At 37.2% G+C, this 22,036-nt stretch overlaps 1 protein-coding gene across 2 annotated transcripts; it reads left to right on the top strand.

The window, feature by feature from the left end:
* The first annotated feature begins 438 nt into the window (after positions 1 to 438).
* ZBED4 (zinc finger BED-type containing 4) lies at positions 439 to 20,930 on the top strand. Of its 2 annotated transcripts, XM_064142432.1 has the most exons (3): positions 439 to 909; positions 1,963 to 2,067; positions 15,118 to 20,930. In XM_064142432.1, exon 3 carries the CDS (start codon positions 15,638 to 15,640, stop codon positions 19,088 to 19,090), a length of 3,453 nt encoding a protein of 1,150 aa, XP_063998502.1. In that variant the 5' UTR covers positions 439 to 909; positions 1,963 to 2,067; positions 15,118 to 15,637; the 3' UTR covers positions 19,091 to 20,930. The 2 variants fall into 2 exon arrangements, with proteins under 2 accessions (XP_063998502.1, XP_063998501.1); XM_064142431.1 differs by lacking the exon at positions 1,963 to 2,067.
* Positions 20,931 to 22,036: the final 1,106 nt, after the last annotated feature.

Below are 22,036 nucleotides of genomic sequence, written 5' to 3'. Positions count from 1 at the left end.
TATAAGAAGTTTAGATCATAGAACAGAACACCATCCTGGCCACTAAGAGTTGTGGAGTTCAGTGTTTTGTGCGTTTAGATTTTGAGTCAGTGTTTACTTTCCAGATGTTCTGTGTCAGCAAAAGAAGATTTCTTGGTTGGGGTTTTTTAGTGTACTGTGGCAGTGAAGCAGCTGGGGGTCTCTGCGCACTGACACTTAAGCCTGTGTAATGGTCAGTGGAACTGAAGTTGCAAAACTCCAGGAGTATGTCCTGTGATACACTATTTCAGTCTGTTTTGTTGCTAAATCAAAATATCCAACGTAATATGCTCTGCTTGTCATCATTCCTTTCTCATACATAGGGAATGATAATCTTGTGTTGATCCTATGCTATTACATGTTGATTAATGCGTATGCTAGGTGCAGTAGTATGCTTAGCTCGCAAAGAGGTGTGACAAACTGCCAGATGAATTCTGTAGTGCACTGAAAGGTGTCAGCAAGCTCCTTTGCTATCTTGCATGTAGTGTGTAGACTTGATTTCTTTTGTCATGCAGTCAACCCCTAAGCATGAAAAAAAATGGAAGAGCATCTAGACAAGTACAAAAATTTCAGTTTTAAATCTTGTTAATATTCAGTGCATTGAAATTCTAGACTTGAAAATGTCTTAATTTTTCTTCACAGTTATGAAGGATAGGGATCTTGAAAAGAGGCGAGAGCTAGTCAAGGAAGTACAACTCCTGGAGCCATTGCCCAAAGAGAGACTTGAAACATCCCATGACTTACCACTCTGACAGTTTTCATGACTAAAAATGTATAAATTATTGAAGTGAATTACTTTCTTCTTTTCCTTAGATACAGTTATCATCGTTAAGTTTGAATAGCACATATTTAACTTCAAATGAAGCCACCTGCATGCACTGGAACAGATGTGTAAGTTGTTTTTTGATTGGTTTGGTTGGTTTGTGGGCTTTTTGTTTGGGGTTTTTTGTTTGCTTTTCTCAAAGTAGTGGGCAGCTTGTTTATTTTGGGTCTTGAATCATTCTTGAACCATTATTAATTTAGAGTGAGCCAATGGATAAAGATAACGAATAGTTGTATGCCTGTGCGGTGACTTGTGTGGAGCTTTATCATTTAGCAGGAGGTTTGTATAAGTGTATCAGATTTAAGAACTAAGTTTGGAAACCTGAGTATCTTCACAGTGTTACAGTATTAGTATATGATTTGTGAAGCACCTCTTACTCTGTGGTAACAGCCGGCATATATAGATCTATATCCTGCAGTTTACCTCTTGAAATAGGAAAGCTAATTTACATACTACATTCATCTCATACTCAGATTGCACTAATCCAACTTAGAATTTCATGTCCTCACTGATAAATTTTAATATCTTGTAGAGTTTTTGTCTAAAAGTTTCTTTCCATATATATTCAGTTTGAGCTGTTGAGTACAGATTTTTTTTTAGAAGCCTGAGATTTTTAACTAAGATGCAGTAGAAAAAAAATTCTTCATATGTGGTCCAGCATGTGTATGTAGATAATAAAAAAATGCCATTCTTGGATAGTGTTTCAGAGCTTTCTGCTTATGTTTTTATTTCCTGACTTTCCCTGCCCCAAATCGTGTCGTTCAACTTTTAAGATGTTTGTATTGTTGGTTAATATTCATGTTAGCAACAGATGGACACAATGTTTAGGTAGGGTTTTAAACAAGGAAGTCGTGGTGTGATCATAGAATAGTTTGGGTTGGAGGGGACCTTTTAAAAGTTATCAAGTCCAACCTCCCCACAGTGAGCAGGGACACCTTCCAACTAGATGAAGTTGCTGAGAGTCATGTCCAACCTGATCTTGCATGTTTCCAGGGTTGGGACTTCTACTATCTCTCTAGGCTACAATCCCTACTACAAAGTCTGCCCCAGTCTTTGTTATAAATCCCCTTTAAGTATTGAAAGGTCACATTGGACTCTGATCAGAGCCTTCTTTTCTCTAGGCTTAACTCCAGCTCTCTCACCCTTTCCTCGTAAGGCTCTGGCCTCTGTAGGAAAAGAAAGGAAAACGTGGTTCAGATTGATTTCTTGAAGGAAAGTTTTCCAAGGTGAGACATACAGAAGATGTAGTGGATTTTGTTACATACTAAAGCAGCTTTTGGGTCATTCTTCATCAAAATCTAAGTGACAATAAGCTGCTAGTGCTTTCTAAATCCATAGCACAGTCAAAGAGCAGTCATGTGCAGTAGCCTTTTAAGTAAGTTCTAGACTTGTAAAGAAATCTAGTAAGGTGGACAACACTGCTTTTGCCATAAGATCAATAATTTCACTGTCATGTGTTTAAGTTCTGGTATACTAGTTGCATTTTATAATTGTCTAAGGTGCATTTCTAATGTGACTCTCGTGGTTAAAAATTCAGTGAAAATGAGTATCTGGTCTTACTATCTTCAAAAGCTATTTCTTGAATTATAATCCTAGAATAAATAACTTGCAGCAAATTTGGTTATGATGGATAATAATGTAAGTGGTTAGTCATAAGAAAATTAAATGTCAATATGAGCTTCATCGGAAAAGTGCATACATTTTATCACCTGTTTTCTTTCTCATGTTAATGTACCTTGTTGCAATTAAGATTCTGGAATAGAGCTCAGGTAATTTATTTCAATATATGTGAAGAATGTATCAAATACATAATCTTTTAAGTAATCTCATGCTACTTCTTCCTGCTGGGATATTATTTTTTCATGGCATGGTAGTTGAAGACTGACTTTGTTTTTCTCTGTTTCAGTATATCGGTATGCAATATGTGATGTATTCACCAGTACAAATGGCACTGTACAGTTTGTTATGATCAAATTATTTCATACTGGCTCATGGAATTGAGTAGTGTGGCCCAGAGAATTAGCATATTGCATATGTTCCTTCTGTTGATGATGCTTTCTTCATTTATGATTAATAAGACATATTTTTGTTGAAAATGTGTGCTTATATAGAACTGAAATCTTCTGTGAGCAAATATCCAAATATTCTTCTGTCCATATATCTTTTCTGTTAAAATCTAAAGTCTCAGCAAGTCAAAAATGTTGTAGGTCTACATCCTTACATCCACTGAAATCTTCTAGTGCATATGCTATGCAGTAGCTTTTATGTGCAGTTTAGATAATGGAAGAAAATCTGGTTTCTGATTAAAGGGAAAAACAGTGTTATACATGCCATGAGGAAGTGGGAAAGAGCAGTGTGGAAACTGCTCCCTGTTTATAACTCCCACCCAACTACAGGCTCCCAGCTCAAGAACTTATCTAATATTTGGGATTACAAATCCTTGGTAAAATGTGGCCTAGATAGTACCAGTCACATAATATTTTCTGGGTTTAATCTGTGCTTTTCCTTTTTTCTGAATTAACTGTGGGAATATGATATTCTAATAACTGTGGGAGCATGTCCACAGAAGAGGTAAAAAGAAAAAAACAAATACTAAGACAACAGGGTAGTAATCATTACATGAGAGGTTTTGACTTGTTGCAACTTGCATTAGTAGCCACTGAAATAGTAGAAAGTGTGGGTCAGCTTTCAAGGAGCCAGACAGTGTGCAGATCATTCTGTCAGCAGCACCTTCACTTTTGACACTGGGAAGTAGAAGGAATTGAGGTTCGTGTTCTTTCCTAGTGATTTGAAGTTGCCTCCTCTGGCAACTGCACTGTGAACAGACCGTAATCTATTTATGATGGGAAATAAGGAATAGGAAGATTCCTGATCCTCCTTCTTTCTGTAAATGTTTTTATTTTCTCTTACTATGCTTCACAAATTATTAGGTGTATTAAAATAATTATTATGGCTCCTGTAAAGTAATAGAAAACCGAGCAAATGAGATCAGTAAGGGTTATTGTTTTCTTTACCTGTCATGCATCTTGCTCTGAATAAAGCACCTGTATAACCTTATTCTGTAAATGTATTTAATTAAAGGTTTCATTAGATGAGTTACATCTCATGAACTGCACTGATTCTAAAAAGTACTTCAGAAAGCTTTATTCCTAATTAAAATTCTTGTATTTTTGGTTAGATCCTTGAGCAAAACCTTATTTGTTCAAATTAAAGTCAGCATCTCTGGCAGTAGGATGGTTCTCCTATAAACCATTTCTTCTGGGAGAAGACGACTTACCTTTTTGTTTGCCAGGGACAGGAGTGTCTCTTTGGATTTCCTGCTACTGCTCAATATAGTGCTAGTGGAAACTGCTGGTTTTCCTGGCCTGGTTGTCCATCATAGCTAGATCTCAGCTGCAAAGTCTCACCTTGCCTTGAAGGCAAAGAAAATATATTCCTAGAAGAGATTGAGAGGGGAAGGACCCCTCATTATGGTAGCTAGGGACAGGCTGGCTGATAAGTACATAGGGAGAACTGCACACATATTTCTCCTTCCCTTATTTTTTGTGAATAGGAATGTTTGTTCTGAGAGGAGCAGAGATGAAGTACTTGTTTTTTAAACTGAGACATCAGGTAAAAATGTCAGATGTTACTGATGAACGTACAAGTTCCTTAGGAAATACTGAATGACAAAAAAAAAAACTTGAAAGGGGCATATGAAGTTCACCCCTGTCATGGGCAAAATGGATTATGCCAGCATGTGGCATGGAAGCTTGGCTTTGAAGTTACCTGGTTGGTTTTGTTGCAGTTCTTCTTTCTTCATTATCTGAGCTATTCAGTAACAGCCTTCTCTTTAAAGTTTCTCGTTTTTAACTGTTTGAAACTATCCTTTAAAGTTTCACTCTTGCGGAGTTTTAAGATATTCTGCCCCTGTACTCAGCATTGGTTAGACTGCACGTTGAGTACTGTGTCCACTTCTGGGCCCCTCAATTTAAGAGAGATGTTGAGGTGCTTAAACGTGTTCCAGAGAAGGGCAACAAGTCTGGTGAGGGGCCTGGAGCACAAGCCGTACGAGGAGCCGCTGAGAGGACTGGCATTGTTTAGCCTGGAGGAGGCTCAGGGGGGACCTTATTGCTCTCTACAGCTACCTGAAAGGAGGTTGTAGCCAGGCAGAGATGTCAGGGTTGTAGCCAGGCACCTAGTGACAGAACAAGAGGACACAGTCGCAAACTGCGCCAGGGCAAGTTTAAGATGGACACTAGGAAGAAGTTCTATGCGGAAAGAGTGATTGCCCATTGGAATGGGCTGCCTGGGGAGGTGGTGGAGTTGCCATCCTTGGAGGTGTTTAGGAGGAGGCTGAGTGAAGCACTTAGTGCCACGGTTTAGTTAACAACCTGTTTGATTCTGTGATTTAGTAAAAAAATAAAATTGTATGTTTTCTAGTACACTGTAAACTAGGAAGGTGGACTACTCAGGGAAGGAATCTCCTGCCCTAATCCTATCCCATTTATTTTTGCAGATGTGGTACTGCACTTAGAGAAGTGTAATGGGTTGGGAATTGATTACTTGGGGAAAAGAACTGTCAGAGGAGTCGTGCTTTGAGTTTTTTGATACTTATCAGAAAGCATGCTGCTGTTCTCTAGCAATATGGAACTAATGTTTTATCTTTGGTTATTTTGGAACTTAACCTGTTGTGTGTTGTTTCCTGTTCTGTGATAGTACTGATGCATCTTCCCTGTTCTGTTCTTATTTTTATCTTCTGCATTGTGTTACTGCAACCTTCATTCATCTCTCCTCAGTCCCAGATTGTACAGCATGAGATACTAAAAGCAGTTTTGATATCCTGCCCCAAAAATACTTAAGTCAAAGAATGTATGCTTCAACTGTGTAAAAGGAAATGGATTTTTTTTTTCTGAAGAAAACTTCCTTATCTCTTGCTCCATCTTATTAGCATACAATATTTGTTCAAAATTGTGAATGATACAAATACAAAAAAAGAGTATAAACTCCTGTAGCTTTCATTTGGAGCAACATTGGAACTAATGTGTAAGACATAGAAAAAGCCTAGAAATTTTAATAAGATTGTTACTTAAAATGTTCGCCTGCTAACAAATGACAGGCAGATCTGACACTTGGTAGGTGTAAACAATAGCATTCTAGAAGCATTGCTTCAGTAATATCATAACAGATAATGAGAAGAAACACTTCAACACTTAAGAGACAGTTTGGATCCTTAGACAGATGTTGAGATAACCTGCTTATTGTGACAGTTCCATTTTTTTATGAGCAATCACTTTCTAAAAGCTGGGGCAGAATGATTACTCTGCCTTTTTTTTTTCCCCTCCTTTCTTAATGTGCTGCTGTGGGAACTTAGCAAAGGACATGTGAAGGAAGATAGCTCCATTGGAGATCTGATGGCATTTTTAGTGCACTAAGGGGGGGAGAAATAGCAACAATTAAAGGTTTATCTGGTGGTTGTAGGTATGAGTAGTGTTACTATTTGTGGTGATATGTAATATTATGTATGGTGGCACATGCAACACAGTGATACTGAATAATTTTGTATAAAACTCAAAGTGACATTGTTTTGTCTGAGGTGATTTTTTTGGTTGGTTTTTTCCCTTGCATTTTTGTTTTCCTGCTGGGATAAATGCTGCTTGAAGTTGTGTGGAATGGAGATTTCTCTGCTTTGGGCTTTGTAATGTTCAGCAATGCTGATTTAAGCTTAGGTGGTGGAGTATGATGTTTAAAATAGATACATGCCTAATAATTTGTCAAATAAATTAGTACAGCTGCTTTTTGCAGAAATAAGTTTCAGTTCTGATTCCCTACCCTGTAGGAGCCACGTGTTTTCACTGAGGTCTGATGAAATGTTTTGGTACTGAGCACATTTAGCAAATCTGGTTGGGCACTAAACGGGGATGCCAGAACTAAACATTAGCCAGATGTGAGTAACACACATGCTAACACAAACGTCATTATATCAGATTTCAAAATTAATGAATATGGAATATGTAATAGTTAATAAGCATTATCTCAAAGTTTTAAAGAAGTTTTATTGTTGAGGGTATACTGGTGTGAGAACTGAATTAAGAACCAAATCTAAAAAGCAAACAAACAAAAAACTCCTAATAAACTCCCCAAACCAAAACCAAGCAAGAACTGGAAAAAAACCCCACCAGAAACCAACAAACCAAAACCACTCACACAAAAGAAACAAGTTTAAATACCACAATTGTTAAAGTGAAATAATTCTTTATTTCTTCTTTATGTTTATTTAAGGTATGGGGGTCTTTTATAATTATGCTCATCTGGAAACCATAGCATTTCACTTGGTTTTGCCATCGTCATAATTTTCAATTCTTTTACACATCACTATAGGAGGCAATCAATGTAGTCTTGTGTAGGGGGAGCTAGTACACACACTTTCTTCCATACACCATGATGCAGGTGTTTTGGGTTTGAGGTGAAGATATTTTTGCAAAGCCAGGGCGTTTAGTTTTTGAATGTTTACTGGAGTTTCAAGGAACACCTGAAAATTATCAGTAAGTGAAGTCCCATAGTTTTGTGGTTTTGTTTTTTTTAATGTTTGCAACAGTAGAAGACCAATAAACAAAATAAACTAGATTTTAAAACACTGAGGGGCTCACTTTGAGTGTGCAGTGTTAGATGTTTCCTGTATACTGGTAGGATTTTAACTTGACACTGGTCTTTTAGCAAGAGTCCAAGACTAAAATTACCACTTCTGAGCTTCCTGTGTTATTGTTAATTTAGTGGTGGTAGAGAAAGGAAAACAGAAGACTCCAGAGACCACTAAACCAAAGAAGTGTAGTCTGGCAGTAGCAAGGCTGCTTTCCAGCTTTATGTAAAATAGCTTGTGTTCACAGTAAAATTATTTTATGATTTTGAAGGACAGGAGTCAAGAAATGTCAGAATATTTACATTTAGTTGGTAGGTTTTAACTTTTCAGTCTGTAGCTAAATTCTTGCATTTGTAACTGTGGTTGAGTACCCAGAGTCCAATGATGACAGTTATGAGCTATAATACTCAGGTCTCCATACCTTGGATTTTGTGTCTGGAATGACCGATTTAGGCCTCAGTTTAGAAGAGAAAGCTTTTCAGCAATATGAAGAGGTGTGTATGATCTTTATACTTGGATAAATTGGAGTCTCTGTATCATGTCCCAGTAAGTAACACAACCACACTAGGGAGCTAACTTACCTTCATTGGAGAGCTCTTGTTCTTACTGTCTTACCTTCCAGACCTCTGAACGTGTGCCTTTGTCCCATCACTTTCCAAAGCACTTTATTGCTTCCTTTCTTATGGATATGTGATCTTCTCATTGTAGTTTTTGTTTGTTTTTCCTTCTTACCAGCACCCCTAGTCTGGGAGCTGAATTAGTCTCTTCTTGTTGGCACAAACATATAAAACCATTCATTGATGTTCCTTATGTGTAAACTAAGATTTTGTAAATGTTTGTCTCACTCCAAAATGAAACTGTAGAAATAACTGTAAAGTTTTTCTGTCCATTCTAAGTGTTTTCAGGAGCAGCGAGGGAACCTGAGTGAGACCTTGGATAAGTCACATAGTAAGATGACCCAGTAAACTCATGATGGAATAGATGGTGTAAAAGCAGAAGATGAAAGATAAAAGATTACATCCCTCTTGATTTGCAGGGGATCATGGATGGAGAAAATTAGGCTCCTGCAAGACCAGTAGTTTGTGGTGGAACAAGATATACAAGTTTTATATCAATATTAAAAAGTGTTGCATTTTTGTTACTTCCATGTATCTTTTTTAAAAAAAAAGTGGAAGTAAGGACAAAAGTACATTAAATAGTTGTAATTTTAAATACTTCCACTTTCTAACATCAGAGATTTTCTCTGCATTAAAACAAAGAACTTATAATGTAATGTTTTCTGTCTTTTTTTAATTCTCCTTTTATGTCCTTTTGGGTTGTTTTTTTTGTTAGTTTGGGATTTTTTGGGGGTGGAGGGGTGTTTTATGTTTTTCCAATTGACTTAAACGCAATTTTGGTTATGACTTTTTTCCTTCCACTAACATATGCTTCTGTGATGTATTTTGTGTTTTTAAAATTAAAAAAACAAAAACATTTTCAGTTAGTTAGTTCTTACATACTTCAGCTCTTTCATACAAGATTAATAAAAGTATCTAATGTTACTTGTTTTATATGTTATACCCTGTTCCAGTATTTGGTGAGGCTGAAGATTATTCCTGTCAGCAAGGAGCAATGTACAGTATTAGTGGTGCTGTTTCCACGCTTTATTCTTTTGTGTCCAGATGGAGTGTTTGAGCTGGTGGACCTGAGAGGTGATTTTACAAGTCAGAAAGATTACTTTTGTAAGACCAGAACAGCATAAAATCTGACTTTTAAGCTGTCTGGTGAAGTAATGGAATAGTAAGAGTGACTTTACCTTTCTCTATTGTTCTATTGTAAAAGCTCACTGCAAATCATACCTCCCATGAGGTTCAAAACAGGTTATTTCTTTTTTCAGCCTAGTTTTCCCAAGCTTGACTTTGATCCCAGTTACACTGGGATCCACTACCTTGTGCTTGTACCTTTGGGGGATCCCGCCTTGTTTCAGAGTGTGACTAACATGCTTATCTTGCCATCTCCTCTAAATACCACGTTTTAATCGTTAAGTGTCTTGCAAACTGCAGTACTTTACGGGTCAGCTAGTACTAATATTTTGCCATAGGAAACTAGTACAGAAAAAATGTCACTTTTTTTGGTTTTGTTATTTGTTTGGGGTTTGTGTTGTGTTTTTTGTTTTGTTTTTCCATTTTTGGTTGTCGTTGGGTGTTTTTTAGGTTGGTTGGTTGTTCTACTGTAGATATTCCTTAATTAACACAGCACCTGCCATTGAAGTGGAACTTTTGTAATAGTTTCTTAAAATGTCTACTTCTTACTGCTAGTGTTGCTTTTTTTTAAGGATGTTCTTTTTACTTGATGTTCTTACAGATGCCTGTAAATGTCCAAAAATACACAAGATTACCACTGTTTATTTTAAAACTAAGATCTGTTTGTGCAAATTGTTTAAACTGTGCTTTTATATACCTCCCGTGCTCAATATCTGTTGTTACTTTTGAAAATATTTTATACCTAGTAAATAATTTTCTTTAATTTTGTCTCTGCATTTTGCATCTTTGTTGCAGCAACTACTCCTGTATTTTGCAGGGTAGGTGAGAGCAGCTTTGCTTGTGCTTGACCTATCGTGCACTTACATAATAGCTTAAAGGTTTTTCATTTTAAACAAGTTTATACAACTATTAGTCCTGAAAATCTGTAGTATAATCAAGTTCATTATTATTACCTGGCTGCTTAACTTAAAATTGAAAACGGTTTAATGTTTCCAAACATTTTGCTCATGCTTTAGTGACATGGTCTTGCATACTTGTCATACCTTGCTGTATGTTAATCTATGGCCCTGTAGTCCCAAGACACCAGTGTTTCTCTTGTTTCATCCCTTTCCTTCAGCTGTGATTTCTTCTGGTCATGACAGTTTCTTGTGGCTCTCTTTGGATCAGTGACATTCTCCTGACATTTCTTGTCAACTAGTCTGTGCTTCATAATCTCATTTTGAATGGAAAAATCCTATAAAATGTTACTGCAGGCTTATTACCGCAGCAAACCACCGGCTGTCTACAGCTACTCAGAAGCTAGTAGTCTAGGGTAGTCCATTTCAGTAGGTAATTGTTCTCTACTTCCATTTATTTTCTTTGAAAATTTTTGTTGCAAGGTGACTCTTAATTCGCTTTGTTTTGCTGCTCTTCTGCATCTAGTTGAGGAGATTTCAAAGGCATATGTCATTTTAATCTCGAGATGACTGCCTGTAGCCTTTTGTACCTTGTCTTTTTCAAGAATGAAAATGTTTTACTTCTTGAACATCCTGTTTGTTTAGCAGTAGTCCTTAACTTCAAGTAGCTTGTGTCCAAGGGTAAATAAGTATGTAAAGGTGGTCATAACCAAATTCATACTTTGTTCTAGGTTGCTGTAGAATTTTTAAATTGTAATGGTTTTTTTTTTCATATTGATGGCGTGGGAAAGTGTGATGAAAAACATACCTATCTTTCTAATCTTGAGCCTTTTGGAGATTGTGTTCTAAAGAAACTTTGACTTCATGTTACTGTGTGCTGTAACACTTAAACAACAAAGATGATTCCTATGTGCTTGAAAGAAAATGGGAGGGGGTGGAGGAAGGCAGAGGAAAATCTAAGGGACATTAAACCTCGGGGATTTCCCAGGAAGTGATCTAGCAGCCCTAGCTAGTCTCCTCCACGCTATTCTGCGTTCCTAGCAGGCAGTAACAATGCCTAGAAAAATACGGACTATGTACTCAGAGACCTATAATTTGTATTTTCTTGTCTTAAACTTAGTCATAAATATAATCAAATATTGTAACTGGGCACAGTATGTGAAGTGTTTTGCCACACTGCTAGTAGCCTGTCCCTCCTAACAGAAAGTATTTTTTATATCAGCTAAGCATAAGTATAGAAATAATATGTAGTTTCAAAGGGAGACCTATATTTAATGTCACAAATAGGAGATAGAAAAACACTTGAATCAACAATTTGAGTAGTAAAATCTGTAAGCAAAAAGACCCTAAGATTACAGAATAAGCAGGAAATGTTTCTGTTGGAACAAGAACAGTTTCTGGTCCTAAAGAAAAGAAGATAAACAGTGTCAGAAGCAGGTAAGATAGCTTTCCATACTGCTTTTTGGTGGAGGAGATTGTAAGCATTTAAAACACCCAGCGACAAAAAGAAGAAAGAGGCAAGAGAAGTCTCCCACCTGTATTCCCTTTAGAGTCCAAATGGCATTCTTTCCTATTACCTCACCTTCAAGGACTATAGCCATCAGTATTTAACTATGTAGGGTCAACTCAGTGGTATTGTGCACTCAAAGCTAATTTAGGATAAGACGATTAGGGCCTAACTGTTTGAATAGGTAGTGCTAATGACTGGTAATGATTAGGAATTTAACCATTGGCAATGTGAACGAATGTCAATTTAGCTGAGTATTGTTAGGAAGTTTGCAACTGGTCTCATTTACAAGTTTCCAAATCTTCCTCTCACTGCTACCTTACACTTAGCTGAGTTAAGCTAACTGCTTATCTGGACAGAGACAAGTGAAACATCTACATGGGAATGTGTGTCTGGTTTGTTTGTTTGTCTGTTTTCCTTGTTCGTTTGGGGTTTTTTTCTTCTTCCAGAAATCTGGAACTGTTCTGGCATAATTAAGAAATGATGGGCGTTTCAGGCTAGAGGTGTGATTACCTGTTTTGAGGCAAAAAAATTGCATACAACTTGATCAGAACCCGATGACAAAGGTTCATCAAAAACATAAATTATGCATGCATGTATTTTGGTTGGAATCTGTAATGTGCTTACTGTAACTTGGCACTTACATGCATAATTTATGTTTTATAAGCTCAGCATAGAGTGCTTCTGAGCCTTTCTATTCTGTGATCTTAAGTCACCGCAGCTTATTAAGTGTTTTTGCTTCTGTTTGTAGTACAAGCTCTGAAATCACAAATACAGATGAAAATAAAGATTGAGGGGAAAAAATGCTTGGATTGGTGTCTATTAAAAATGTTGACTCTCTTAAAATCTCCTCTCCCATCTGCATATGCTTTCATATCAGTATTTTTGTGACCACTAATTTGTATTTCATTGACTTTTATACTGTGATGTAAGCTTAGGCTCTGATGTCAGAGCTGTTCTTGGGTGAGATTTCACAAACCTGTGGAAAATACTATGTGTCAAATTTATTCTAGAAACTTAAGATTTTTTTTCCTCTCTGCCCATTCTCTAGAACTGATGTTCTTCATTCTCAACCTTTTTATCTTTTGGTGTCTGAAACTTTTTTTCTCTTCTTCTTTGTCTCTTATTAAACAGAACAGAAATAATAGAACTCTTACAGAAAGAAAAACAGTTATTGCCTTCCCTTTTTGCAGCTCTGACTGCACCATCTCCATTTTCTTAAAATAGCTGCAATAAGCTGATTGCCCCTCCTTGCCACTTCCCCTGCACTGGAAAAGAAAGTTCTCACCTTGATAGGCTTCCCAGAAATCTGAAATGCACAGAAAAGACCTGTTTCTGATCTCTTTTGTAAACAGGCTTTCTAGTATAACTCTTGTGTTCATGAGGAGCTTGATCTGGCAGTGCTGCACTAGGCACCCACACATGCAACTGTATATATCTTTATTTCTGAGTGATGTTATGTTTTTGAGAGACCTAAGTGTGTATGTGGCATTTGCACAACCCAGTTATCCCAAATTAAGCATTTCATGTTTTAATTGTGGAACTCAAAAAAACCCCAATTTATTTCTATGGTGTGGTGTTTTCTGAGAGTGTTATGGCATGAATAGAACCAGGTGAAAACATGGTCAGAGGAAGAGAGATTTGTATGACAACACTGGACACCCTTACAGAATTTTCTTACTAAAAAGAAATAATTTTTAAACACTGCTGTCAGTAATGAAGGGCTTGCATCTATAGGAGGATACTTAACATTTGCTTTTGAGTATCTGTTTCTCGTGCTAACATGATTAACTGCTGGCTTGTACTCCTATATATCTCTGGATAGAGACACCTATGTATTATATGTTTGTTTATATGTGTGTGTGTATGTATCATTATGCAGTGCTTGAAGATACAAAAGTGATGCTTGGACTCCAGATTCCGACAAAGCTACACATGTAGATGTGCATTCACTCACATGTGTCGTAGAGGGGATTTCTCTGTTCCTCCCTTGTTAGGGGGAGGTGAGAAATTAATTTGAGGCGGTTTTGATTTTTTTATAAAATTATTTATTAAAATTAATATTTACAAATTTACACCACCCCTAACCACTATGAAATCTGGTTTGTTGCAAGTTTATGAAAATAGCTTGGGATATATATATTTACAGGGATTGATTATTAAGTGGAAATATCAAATTACTAACAATTATTGACAGAGAGAAATATTTTCTTAGGCTTAATGCCTCTTAACCACTCTAGTGTTTGCCCAGCAAAGGCTGAAGCTGTGTGTGCTCTTCAGATAGAGATAACTTATATTACAAAAGTATTAAAGCTTACTTAGGTGTGATGCTCTTGAGTATTAATCATTAATCACCCTCCCAGGAATCTGTCTCAGCGTGTGCCCAGTATTGGGGTCTTGAAGCTGGAGATCTGTCCCGGCTTGCAAGGGGAATTGATAAGGGTTCTCCCAGTCTCTGGGGTAACAGTATTTCTCTAACCTTCTCTCCTGGGGTGATCTCTGCCTTGGAGCTGCGACTTCTGGATGCTGTGAATGTCCAGGGATGATCAGCTGGCAGGAATTTCCCAATGCAGGAGAAGGATTGGTCCGTGTAGAGCTTCTGACACGGTCACGCAGTTACCAGGCTGCGTTTGCAGGTTTGCAGACAGTCTGAGGGTCTGCTGGGCCTTGGTCTTTCCAGACCTACAGGATAGCTGGCAAGTAGTATTTATGCCGGGCAAGCAGGGTCTATGCCGTGCTGCATGGAGATTTAACTCCGTAGATGAATCAAGATAGCTCTAGGCTTTAGGCAGGGGGTCTCGGCTCCCCATACATGTATGGTGCAGGCATGAATGTGCTCTGCTTCTCAAAGGTCTTGCAGGTAGCGTGACTGCACCTTGAGATCAATGCATGAGGTCTGGGCCTCGGTAATGCTTGCAGGTGAGTGAGGCCTGATCCTTTGTCTAGGCCAATGCAAGCAGGTCAGTGCAGCAAGGTGCTGCTGTGGATCAGAGCTGAGTCTAAATGCTCTAAGCGTCTGAACTGGTAAACAGTCTGGACTGTCTGAACAGACTGAACACGTGGTGCTGCTATGCACCCCCGTTTATAGGCTCTGGGGCCGAGATTCGTGGCTCGTTGGACATTTAAAATGACCAATCAGGTTGGCCATAAGCCAAACCTTGCCCCAATAGGCAGTAGAGACATGCCTGGACCCTCCCAATGGGGATTACCTGGGCGGACGCCAGGGGCACACGGGCTAGGTGTGTGTGTGATACACAACTTGTTTGCTGCCTCATGGGTCCTGGCAGAAGAACATGTCTGGGCATGTAGAGGCATAGGAAAGCCTCAGTTTTGGGGCTGCTGCCCCTCCACCACAACATGACATGTATTGAGGAAAATATTGGTTTGGGTTTTTTCCCCCCAATAGTAAACATTGAGTGCATTTTAAAAATTTTGCCTTTACTATAGTTGATCAAAGTGTGTTAGTCAGCTTTGTTTTCTCATTTATTTACTTACTTGTTTTTTATTTGTAGATGGTGCAGATGAACCACAGTCATCCAAGCGAGATGAACAGAATGGCTTCCTTCAACAAGAAAACAGAACATTCATTTTTTAGGATTATGTCTACAACATGAAGCATTTAGCAGTAGCTGTCTTTGAGAACATTCATCTATGACCTGAAATGTCCTGATCCTGGGGAAAAAATGAGATTCCATTAATTAAGTCCATAATTTTAAATGCATTTTTATGACTAATCCTTATTAGTTATGCACAAATGGATACAGAAATGATAAACTAGATCTTACTTTAACACATGCGCACATTGGAGTTTGTGCATTCAGTATACAAGATACATCATTTAAATCAAATTTTAATTGCTCTTTTAAATTATCTATATTTATTAATAAGTGAAGACTTGGCAAGAAGAATTTGCCATCCGTGGACAAGAGTAGAACAGATTTCCCCAGAGTGGATGGTAATTTTGTGTTGGGTAAAATCAGTAATTTAAAAGTGGAGCAAAAGGAAGACTGCATTAACTGTGCTCTAGAAAGAATGGATATAAAAACAGAACAAGATGATTTTAAACATGAAGAGAGCAGTGATGAACAGGAAGACAAAGAAAAAAACTTCATTACCAACAACTCTAGCAAATATTTATCTACTGAAAATGAAGATAATTATGGATCTCTTTTTTCTCAGTATAGTAGTACTCTGTATGATGTAGCAATGGAGGCTGTGACACAAAGCCTCCTTTCTAGCAGAAACATAAGCTCCAGAAAAAAGTCACCTGCTTGGAACCATTTCTCTATATCTCCTAGAGATAGCACTAAAGCAATATGCATGTACTGTATGAAAGAATTTAGCAGGGGTAAAAATGAAAAGGACCTGAGTACCAGTTGTCTAATGAGACATGTGAGGAGAGCCCATCCCACTGTATTAGTTCAAAGAAATCGAAGTATGCCAGGTATATCCCATCCCACTGTACTAGTGCAAAGCAATCTAAGTATGCCAGGTATATCCTCCTTTTCTTCACCTACATTGCTACTGCCACCTCAGTCAGCAGATGTTGGAGATCTGAGTTCTATGTTATCCCCCATAAAACTGGTCAAGAAAGTGGCTTCTAAAATACCATCTCCAGATCGAATAATTGAGGAATCTGTTTCTATTGCTTCTTCTGAAGAAATATCAGATCTTTCAGTTTCTGAGAAGTGCATCAAAGAAGAAGTCATGGTTGAGTCATCTCCACAGCTACCCAACAACCAGTATGATGATGCTGTGGAGAATGTAGCAGAAAAAACTGCTGCAACTCCAAAGAGCACATCAGGTTCCAGAAGGAGATCTGCTGTCTGGAAACACTTTTACTTGTCACCTCTAGATAATTCTAAAGCTGTTTGCATCCACTGCATGAATGAATTCAGTAGAGGAAAAAATGGAAAAGATCTGGGAACGAGTTGTTTGATAAGACACATGTGGAGAGCCCATCGTTCCATAGTCTTACAAGAGAATGGGGGTGGTACTAGCATACCACCTCTCTACACTGCACCTCCAACTCTGTTGCCTTCTTTACTGCCTTCAGATAGTGATCTGAATTCCATGTCATCCTCTCCTGAAAAACTAATGAAAGAATCAACTTCTGTTTCTTCTTCTCCAGAGAGAATCTCTGAGGAGATCCATACTAATCTCTCTTCTGGAGATGCTCTAGTAGATGACTCAGTGCTGTCATCGTCTGATGATATAGGTGAAGTCTCTTTTGTTTCGTCTCCAGAGAAACAGTGTGAGGGATTAGGTCCACTAATATTTGAACCTACTGCTGTATTTCAGCAAAATAAAAGGATTATGAAAAGGCTTAAATCAGAAGTTTGGCACCACTTTTCACTGTCGCCTGCAGACAGTCTGAAAGCAGTATGTAGATACTGTAGTTGTACGATAAGTCGTGGTAAGAAAGGTGATGTGGGCACAAGCTGCTTGATGAGACATCTATATAGACGCCATCCCGATGTAATTGGAAACCAAAAAAGTTTTCTTGATATGAGTTTGGCAAATTCTCCTTATGCCACTTTGGCTTCTGCAGAGTGTTCATCCTCCAAGTTGACTGACTTGCCTACAATGGTTACACATGATAATCCAATTATATTTCCTGTTAATAGTAAGAAGACCTCAAAACTGTGGAATCACTTTTCAATTTGTTCTGCAGATTCAACAAAAGTAATATGTATGCACTGTGGTCGTACAATAAGTAGAGGGAAAAAGCCAACAAATCTAGGCACAAGTTGCCTTCTAAGACATTTGCAGCGGTTTCATAACAATGTATTGAAGACTGATGTCTCAGAGACAGTATTATCCTCATCTACGGATAATCACGTGCCCCTGAGCACAGAATTACTAGGATCTTCAAATTTTGATGAAACCAATGATAAGTTTTGTGACTCTCACCCAGTTGCCAAAAAAATCACAAGTCTTGTAGCTGAAATGATTGCACTTGACCTTCAGCCATATTCTTTTGTAGACAACATTGGCTTTAACAGGCTTCTTGAATATTTGCAACCTCAATATTCTTTACCTTCTCCATCTTACTTTTCTAGGACAGCAATTCCAGATATGTACAATAATGTAAAACAAATAATTATTTCACATCTTAAAGAAGCTGAAAGTGGAGTCATCCATTTTACATCAGGTATATGGATGAGCAACCAAACACGAGAGTATCTAACTCTGACAGCTCATTGGGTAACATTTGAATCTTCGTTTCGACCTCAGTGTGAGGATTACCATTGTTCAGCACTATTAAACGTATCACAGATTGATTGTGACTACAATGGAGTCAGCATTCAAAAGCAGTTAGAGTACTGGTGGGAAACGTGGATTACTTCCATTGGCCTTCAGATTGGGATTACTGTTACTGATAATCAGAGTATCGAGAAAACTTTAAATGAAGGTGATCATTCAAGTGTACAATGCTTTAGTCACACTGTCAACGTCATTGTAAATGAGGCTATTAAAAGCCAGAGGATGGTCCAAAATTTACTTAGTATTGCAAGAAAGATCTGTGAACGTGTCCATCGGTCATCAAAGGCAAAAGAGAAGTTAGCTGAGTTGCAAAAAGAGTATGAGTTGCCTCAACATCAACTAATACAAGATGTTCCATCCAAGTGGAATACATCATTTCATATGCTTGAACGCCTTATTGAACAGAAAAGAGCAATTGATGAAATGTCAATAGAGTGCAGCTTCCGGGAGTTAATAAGTTGTGATCAGTGGGAAGTAATGCAGTCAGTGTGCCATGCTCTCAAACCTTTTGAAGCTGCAAGCAGGGAAATGAGTACACACATGTCTACTCTAAGCCAAGTGATTCCAATGATTCATATACTTAACAGGAAAATAGAGATGCTATTTGAGGAGACAATGGGCATAGATACAATGCTGAAATCTTTGAAAGAAGCCATGGTGAGTAGATTGTCATCTACGCTTCACGATCCAAGGTACATTTTTGCTACACTTCTGGATCCCCGGTATAAGACATCCTTATTTACAGAAGAGGAAGCTGAACAATATAAACAAGACTTAATCAGGGAGCTGGAAATCATGAGTTCTACCTCAGATGATGATAAACCTGTTTCCAATGGATGTGATATAGGTTCACCATCAACAAATTCATGTGGGGAAGATAATCTTTGGTCACTCATGGGTGACATGAAGAAAACAAAAGACCTGAAAGACAGAGTAAAGTTACCAGAGGAAATGGTGCTTTCCTACTTGGAGGAAGAAGTGCTTGAGCATAACTGTGATCCTCTAACTTACTGGAACTTTAAGAAGTCATCTTGGCCAGTACTGTCAAAATTGGCTGTCAGGTTCTTGGGTTGTCCACCAAGCATTGTTCCTTCAGAGAGATTGTTCAATACATCCAATGAAAGCAACAACTTTAGTCAGTCAAGGGTTATGATTGAACACTTTGAAAAGCTTATCTTTTTGAAAGTGAATCTTCCTTTAATATACTTCCAGTATTGAAACTAATGAACAAACTGCTAGACTAAACCTGTTGTTGCTCACTGGATATTAACTATCAGATTTCTAAATTGCTCCAATGGGGGCCATGTATGACATCTAATCAGTGACTATAATTCCAAATTTTAATTTCCTTATTGTTTATTTCCAGCTTTCAATATGTCTACATGTGCCTTATTCATAGTACTTCAGGCCAGATATTGTATATATGTTTTTTAAAAGTTCATACTAGAGCTAGTCTGTCTTGACAAATGATACAAAATTAGATTTTAATCCATAATTGTAAATGAACTTTAAAAAAGCTCAGTCATTTGTTTTCATAGAATGGAAAAAAGAAAAAAAAAAGAAAAAAAGATGTAAACAGTTCTATTCTGTAGTTTTTTATTCAATTATTAGGTAAAAAAAACCATAAACCAGGTACTGTATTTTAGTTGAACATTGCTTTAATTGTAACAGCTTTTGTAGTTGTCAAAAGCAAGGTGTACATGAAAGATGGGGTTCAGTCCATCTTTTTATCATGTGATGTTTTTAACTGCAAGCCCTAGAAGTACTTAAAGGATTAAGAGTTATTGAGGAAGATGTGTTTACAGGAGGCTATTGATTTAGTTTCTGAAAATCTTAAATTTGAGATTATATGGAATGTCAGTTTTACAGCAATCAATAGTAAAACTTCCCATTCTGGGTTTTTCTGATCAGGTTTTACTTTTAACTGAACTACAGAAATATTCTGGGTATTTATAAAAGCTCTTCAGAAGTCTTATCAAAGTATGTGAATTAATGCTTGTTATTTAATGCTGGGTACAAAAAAGGCAAGAAATTTAACATGAAGACTTTTAATTAAGTCATTCTAGAGCCTTTTCTGATCTTCAGTGCGTCGAAACTGTAAGGTTCCTTATTGTAAAAATTGAGCCCTTGCTCTGAACATGGTTTCAATTGTATAGAACAGCCTGTCTTAAAGCTCCTAGTACAGAAATAAATGATCTTCTGATTTTCAATAATAGCCTTATGGATATGGAGCACTACTTAGAATTTTATGTAGTAGGTTGATTCTTAACTGTTGGTGTCCATCAGGCAAATGGGATATAGAGCCCTTAAAACTTCAGTGAGGAAAAAAATAGCATTTTAATTTGAAAGGAACATTTTCTATGTTTGTTTGTGGATTTTTTTTTTTTTTAACTCTGGAAAGATTAATCTTGTCATTTCAGTTTTCATTGAATACTTTTTGGGAAACAAGTCATCATTTGCCTATGACCTTTTAGAAAAGTTGTAGCTTTGTTAAAAATACTGTACCTATGCCTAATCTAATTTTGCATTTACTATGTTTTAGTGTATTTATAAATGGTGAATTCAGTTTCTGAAATTAAACATTTTATTTGCAATTTTCTAGTGGTAGTCAACACTGCCTTTTATTTTCAGATGGATATAAGACAGCTGTTGAATAAAAATTAAATTGATACAGTTGTAATGAACATACCACAGAACATGCTATGTGCAAAGACTGGTTTTCCGCTTAGCTTTTTGGACTTAAACCTGGATTCTGGTTCATTTTGCGCAAGCTACTTGACCTCAGGAAAACTTGTTGATTTCTTTCCCAGGTGGCTTTGGTTTTCATGTGATGTTCCTCTAAACATTTTATTGTTTCAAGTATTTAAATTGTTTTATTCCATCAGTTATGTTTACACCTGGATTATTTACAGAAATTATTATATAGTTTACATAGGAAAAAAGTAATACTGCATTTTGTCAGTATTTTAAAGATAGTTTTTTGTTCTATCAAGTCAGCATTTCTTTGTTGCTCTAGGGTTAAATGAGAACAGCAGATGAATTTTCTGTAGTAATGAAACAGTTTGTTCTACTTTTATGTATAGTTGCAAGTAGGTGAGTTTGAAGCAGCTTATTGAGAAACATTTAAATGGTTACTGGTTAATTATTATCCCAAATTTTTTTCCCCTTACCTTTTAACGGTGAATATAACCTTCACCTTTGTAAAGGAGATGCTTAATCTGTCCAGCCAGCAGAGAGAAAGGTAGAGGATGAAGAAACAACAAGTGACAAGAATTGTCACTCAAGGCTTGAATATAAACAGCCTTTGGCTTAGAGAGGTGTAGAGCCACCTGATACCTGTCGGAATGCTGGCAGTGGATGATTACCTAAAAATCCCAGTTCTCTGAAAAAAAAACATGATGGCTTCTCTGAAGGCAGTCTTTACTGTTACTCCTATGCAACTCGTGGAAAGCTGAATGATGGCATTTTATATCCCCCAATTTGCCCCTTATTTGTCTAGACAATTTTAAAGTCATGTGTTTTGTCAGAACTCCTGAAAGCATGAGAACTACTCACTTTTTAAAGGTAAAATTTTATCAGTTAAAGTTAGGAGAGACTTGAAGCACAAAGTTGCTATATTTGGTTGTAAACTGTTAATCCTAGAGGAGTTACAGGAGCCTTTCCTTGAAGTATTGAGGTAAGTTTTTGAGCAGGTGCGGTTCGTGTTTGCTTTGTTATTTCAAATGTAAATTGTTAGTAATTGCTAAAACTTCTGGTTTTCCAACCCTTATTTGTAACGTATAGGAAACTCCTGTTTTTACATTACGTTCCCTCAGACTGAGTAAAACACAAGCTGCTAACAATAGGCGTTTTCATCAAGCAGAGTTGCATCAATTCCTTGCTGCAGCAGACAGCTCCCTAATCCATAATGACATGGTGAACCTCCAGCAGTGATAGTTATTTAACAGTTAATTTTAGTACATTGGCAACTTCAGAAACAAATTTGGAAAAACTGTGTTTTCCCTTTTAGCTTTAAAAAAACCCTAGATTTTACAAAAGTGCCTTGTCTTTTTGTAAGAATGTTATGGCTTTTGCTTTTAAGAATAGGCAGGTGTAACTAACTACACACCAAAGCAAGAAACAATTTGTAGTACTACAAGTAGCAAAAGGAAGAAATTAAGTCTT

This window comes from Pogoniulus pusillus, chromosome 4 (genome assembly GCF_015220805.1).
Source record: "Pogoniulus pusillus isolate bPogPus1 chromosome 4, bPogPus1.pri, whole genome shotgun sequence".
In the NCBI taxonomy this organism is placed as follows: Eukaryota; Metazoa; Chordata; class Aves; order Piciformes; family Lybiidae; genus Pogoniulus; species Pogoniulus pusillus.
The sequence above is the reverse complement of the archived record's forward strand: the minus strand, read 5'-3'. Positions and strand labels throughout refer to the sequence as shown.